This window comes from Chelon labrosus (genome assembly GCF_963514085.1).
Source record: "Chelon labrosus genome assembly, chromosome: 6".
In the NCBI taxonomy this organism is placed as follows: domain Eukaryota; kingdom Metazoa; phylum Chordata; class Actinopteri; order Mugiliformes; family Mugilidae; genus Chelon; species Chelon labrosus.
Genome location: NC_140342.1, coordinates 27277223 through 27282233, shown reverse-complemented (window position 1 = coordinate 27282233; position 5011 = coordinate 27277223). Strand labels below are relative to the sequence as shown.

Below are 5011 nucleotides of genomic sequence, written 5' to 3'. Positions count from 1 at the left end.
TTTGTCTGATCTCCTCCATGTTCCCACTCCCTCCCGCTCTCTACGATCATCTTCCTCCGTACACCTGTCTGTCCCTACTGCCCGTCTTACCACCATGGGGAGCAGAGCATTCAGCCGCTCTGCTCCCCGTCTCTGGAATTCACTACCACCCCAACTCAGAAATATTGATTCATTTCCCCTTTTCAAATCAAAACTCAAAACATATCTGTTTAAAACTGCCTATTCCACCTGATGACAATTGCTCTGCCTTTTTTTTTTGTTTGTTTTTGTTTTTATATATATATATATATATTATTCTTCTGCTGTATTTTCTTATGAATGTATGTACGGTGTCCTTGAGTGCCAAGAAAGGCGCCTTTAAATAAAATGCATTATTATTATTATTATTTTTTTTATTTTCTAGATGGGACAGGCAGATAGGGAGGGTAGCAGTGATGGTGGAGCTGTTGGGATGGTAGGCATACAGCAGAGGGTCCATTGTGTCAGGTCTGTCCAGCTTCTCTCTGTACTACCTCTTGGCTGCTGTGTTAACTTTTCTCAGTCCGTACTTTGTACTCTGCCTCACTGATCTGATCTAAATGTAAGAGAGTCGAACCTGACTGTCTATTCAGGGCTTCTGGTGGGTCCAATGTTGTTAACACAAGTGCTGATGCACCCAGTCACATACTCAGCATAGTCTTGTGTGCTAACAGAAGAGTCCTCCAGTGTGGCTGCAGCTTTAAACACATCCCAGTCTGTCCTAGCAAAACAGTCCTTCAGGGTGCTCCAGAGTTTAAACTATTTGGTTTTATCTGTAGGCTCTGTACAGGAAGAGATGTGGGAACAGTGGGAACAGTGTGCAACCCTGTATAAACCCCATATGTAACTGTACACATGATCCAAGGTGGGAATGTCCTCATGTTGGTAGTATTTGGGGAATACAGTCCATAGCTTGCACTGATTGAAGTCTCCCATTGTGAGAATAACGTCATCAGGATGAGCCGTCTCTGATGACGTCATGGACAGTGGCGATTCGACACTGAATTACTCCCAGGGCGAGACCACCCCCGAGCGGTGTTGATTGACACTCGACAATCAACAGATTTCCATCCCCCAACGCTGTCACTCACGACCAGAAGTCAAGACTAAACCAATTCACCTTGGTGACCACATAATCGTTTTGTATTACCTATTTTTATTTGGCAATTTCACACAATTCATAAATATAAAAACGTGCAGAACTTATAGGCCTGTATTTATAATATAATGAATGAAATGTGCGTTATATGGAAGAAAGGCAAGGTGTGACTGACTTTAGCCCTTTTATACAGTGGACCCCCCCCCCCCCCGTCCGTTCAATTTGTGAGAGGCCCAGAGGTGAACTGTGCCCGCGCCCCCCTCCCCTTTCCCTTTCTCTTTTTCACACAGCTTCTGTGCACGGGACCTTCTCAGCAGGGGCTCCTGCAGCTGCAGGGGGCGCCAATTTGCCAATTCCCCACACAGATGTGACAGATAATAGAAAACCATGTAGCGGCGCAGATTTATTTGTTTATTTCTATTTTTTTTTTTTCCAAGTGCTCGTGCCGCCCCAATTGTGTCATGAAAAAATGCCGCCCCGGGCGCCTGCCCGGTTCGCCCGTTCCTAAAACCACTACTGGTCATGGAGCTTGCTGAGCGCTCTAGTGGAGTTGGCTGACGGGGGCTCACGCTATTAAAATAGTGGACTGAGCAACCACTGACATTAACATCAGAGCCATGCTGCTAGTGTGGCTAAAAGAAAAGAGAAGAAGAGACAGTCATGTTGATGTGAACGTTAGAGAAACACATCATGGAGCTGAAATATGATCCTACTTCCTCATTTGGACTCGTTCACCTCAGCTGACTCTCTCAACGGCACACAGGTTTTTGTATTAGTCTTTTTCACTGTGTGGAGGCTACTACTACCTCATCTTTGGCTCTGGAACTAAACTGTATGTAACAGGTAAGAAGAAACATTTCTTTTCCTTCAGTTGTTTTATTGTAGAAGCTGAAAATGTGTTTAAAGTCAGTTTGTGCTGCTTCAGCCTTTCCATGTTAGTTTTTTCCTCATTAGTAGAGAATTCATCCTGCAGACATTGTTCCAGAAGAAAAGCTCAATCATTTCTGAAAACATGTTGAAATCTGACTGAACAACTAAAGTTCTTCTTTATTTCTGTAAATATTAGTGACGTTCCAAACATTTAGGATTTGATCATCTCAGTAATTCTGTGACATGTGTTGTTGAAAACAAGATGATATTTGATGTTCAACTATTTCAGATTGTTTTGAAGTGTCTATCGATTGTATTGGATCATTTCTGAAAGTTAGAACCTTGTCAGATCTAATGGCTGTCAGTTATTATTTATCTGATGGTAAATGTGTCTTTAATTGATAATGGATTCATAGAAAAAGAAAAAAACACAAAATGAATGTGATATTAGAAGAAATAGAATTGACTCAAACAATGTTTTATTAATATCATCAGCATAAAGTATTTAAACATTTGAACATGACTGACACAAACTTGTATATTGATGTGTTTTATTAGTGATTAAAGTCTGTGCTCTTAAATGTGGAATATTCAATACATATTGGAATCAGTGAAATGACAAACGTACTGAAAAACACAATTCAGGGATATGGAAATGATTTAAATATTTAATATAATTTAATTTAATTTAATTTAAAAAACTACATAGACAATAATTATATATTTCTTTTTAAAGGAATAGTTGCTTATTTAAATTCAGGCTGCTCTTCATTAACTTGCAAATTTGTGAACGGACCATTAATGCTGAACCGTTTTGGAGCAACAAATGCTGCTATCCAGATGACGTCTTATTCTGGAAGGGCTTTCTTAAAATAAAATAAAATAAAATAAAATAAAATAAAGGAGCATCTAAAATCTTATATTAAATCAGATTGTAAAATATTTCCCGTTCTAAACTACAGCAGCTGTGAGTTGATAAAAGACGACGTGATGAAACACAGTCGACATGTTTCTGTCCCAACTTCTTTGAAACGTGTTTTTGGATTCAAATTCAAAACCATTAAATAATGTCTTTTGATGAAGATAAAATAAGATAATCCTTTATTTATCACACCGTGGGGAAATTAGCAGCGTTGCAGCAGTAGACAGTTTAAGGACAGAGCACACAGGAGATAAAAAGAAGTAATAAAACATTAAATAAATACAAAGAATAGAAACTGAAATACAATAGAAATCCTACTTACGTATGTATGTATGTATATTGCACATGAAAGAATAAATGATGTGCAAACATAAGTTCTTCCAAATATATTAAGGATATTCCAGTTTGTGTTGTGATTGTCCAGCGTGTGTTTGGTCTACTGGGAGCAGGCTTGATTATACAACTGATGATTGATCAACCACTGGATCTGTTCTGATTGATTTTATATAGCATCAGTTATTTTGGAAACAGAAATTTACATGAAGATATATTATAATGTATACTGAATATGTAGACCGATCAGCCATAACATTATGACCGGTGAAGTGGTTAGACGACTGGGTCAGAGCATCTCCAGAACTGCAGCTCTTGTGGGGTTTTCCTGGTCTTCAGTGATCAGTATCTATCAAAAGTGGTCCAAGGAAGGAGAAGAACCAGAGACAGGGTGGTCATGGGCAGCAAAGGATCATTGACCCTTGTGGTCCCATCCAACAGACGAGCTACTGTAGCTCAGACTGCTGAAAAGGTTAATGCTGGTTGAACTTTGTTCTGTATTGATGAGTAGTTTAGTGATCAGAGTCCATGTAGTTTCCAGGATCAGACTCAATGCAGAGCAGGGCTGGAAGCTGCTGTTGACTGTGTCAATGTGTGTGTGCTGTCAAACTTCAGATGAGCAGGTAGTGAAGTCCGTGGTGAGCGTGTACCCAGCAGCATCCAGAGCCCACCAGGAGGGGAAGAGCTCCCTGCTGTGTCTGGCCTCATCCATGTTTCCTCCTGTGGTCCAGTTCTCCTGGAAAAGGCAGAAGAAGAACGGCCCTCTGGAGGAGCTGACCCCTGCTCAGGGAGAGCAGCTGGAGCTCAGAGAGTCGGGACGCAGCGCCTCCATCAGGCTGGTGGATTGGGATGATCTGTACAAGTACAGATATCGCTGCTATGTCGAGCACGAGGGAGGGACAGTGGAGGCCCAAACACACCAAGGTCATGAAGGCTTCATGTGGAGACGCTGTCAAAGAGAACAGAGGAGCAGAGGACTGACATTTCTCACTGCAGCTCTAAACATTTGACTCCTTTTCTGTTTCAGAGGTTCCAGCACGTCTCTCCAAGTTTACCCGGTCGGTGAAACTGCTCTGTCTGCTGTACACAGTGCTGATAGTGAAGAGTCTGGTGTACTGCTGTGGACTCTCTCGGCTGATGAGCCTCAGAAACAAGGGACCGTCCACCAACTCCACACATGCTGACTGACTGTTTTCTGCTGGTCTTTTCTCTCCATCAGATCTCATCAGTTCATCTCATTCATCACTTTGATCAGTATTCACAAATGTTAGTCATGATGCTTTGGTTGTAATGTAGAGTCAGATAGATTTATCAGAGTTTCTTTATCAAATCTCTTAATTGTAACTTCTAAATATTACACCAGTTAAAGAATTAACTTCCTTGTAGATGTTTCAACATTTAATACAACATGTGTTTGCTTCCCTTTTCTTTTTCTTATAGAAATACAATGCAGTATGTTCATCCATTTATTCTGTTCTATTAAAATACAACAACTATAAAATAATAATGGTGTTTTGTTTTTCTCCTTGTCTAAAGATTCATTATGTTGACACCCCAAAGTAATTTGATGATTGTTCCTAAGACATTTGACATCAAAATGAACATCTAGTGTTTGTGGTTGTTCCACCAGGTTCAGTTCTGTGTCTTCAGATCATTTAGTTTGTGTATTAGTTCTCTAATATAAATGTGTCGGTGTGGATGTCAAACTCTACGCTGACGACACTGTTGTTTACACAGATGAACAAAGAGCAGAGCTGATTTGAAGTTAC

At 40.4% G+C, this 5011-nt stretch overlaps 1 protein-coding gene across 2 annotated transcripts; it reads left to right on the top strand.

The window, feature by feature from the left end:
- Nucleotides 1–1568: 1568 nt before the first annotated feature.
- LOC311488873 (uncharacterized protein) lies at nucleotides 1569–4699 on the top strand. 2 transcript variants are annotated; one of them, XM_084545734.1, is made up of 3 exons: nucleotides 1569–1960; nucleotides 3858–4166; nucleotides 4270–4699. In XM_084545734.1, exons 2-3 carry the CDS (start codon nucleotides 3953–3955, stop codon nucleotides 4428–4430), a joined length of 375 nt encoding a protein of 124 aa, XP_084401860.1. In that variant the 5' UTR covers nucleotides 1569–1960; nucleotides 3858–3952; the 3' UTR covers nucleotides 4431–4699. The 2 variants fall into 2 exon arrangements, with proteins under 2 accessions (XP_084401860.1, XP_084401859.1); XM_084545733.1 differs by lacking the exon at nucleotides 1569–1960 and having other exon boundaries at nucleotides 3693–4166.
- The last annotated feature ends 312 nt before the right edge of the window (nucleotides 4700–5011 follow it).

What these genes read in the sequence shown, in the direction of transcription:
- LOC311488873 (XM_084545733.1), top strand. Translation starts at nt 3,719, where the DNA reads ATGCTGGTTGAACTTTGTTCTGTATTGATGAGTAGTTTAGTGATCAGA. An exon ending in GGAGGCCCAAACACACCAAG is followed by an intron (nt 4,167 to 4,269) that starts GTCATGAAGGCT and finishes TTTCTGTTTCAG; the next exon opens with AGGTTCCAGCACGTCTCTCC.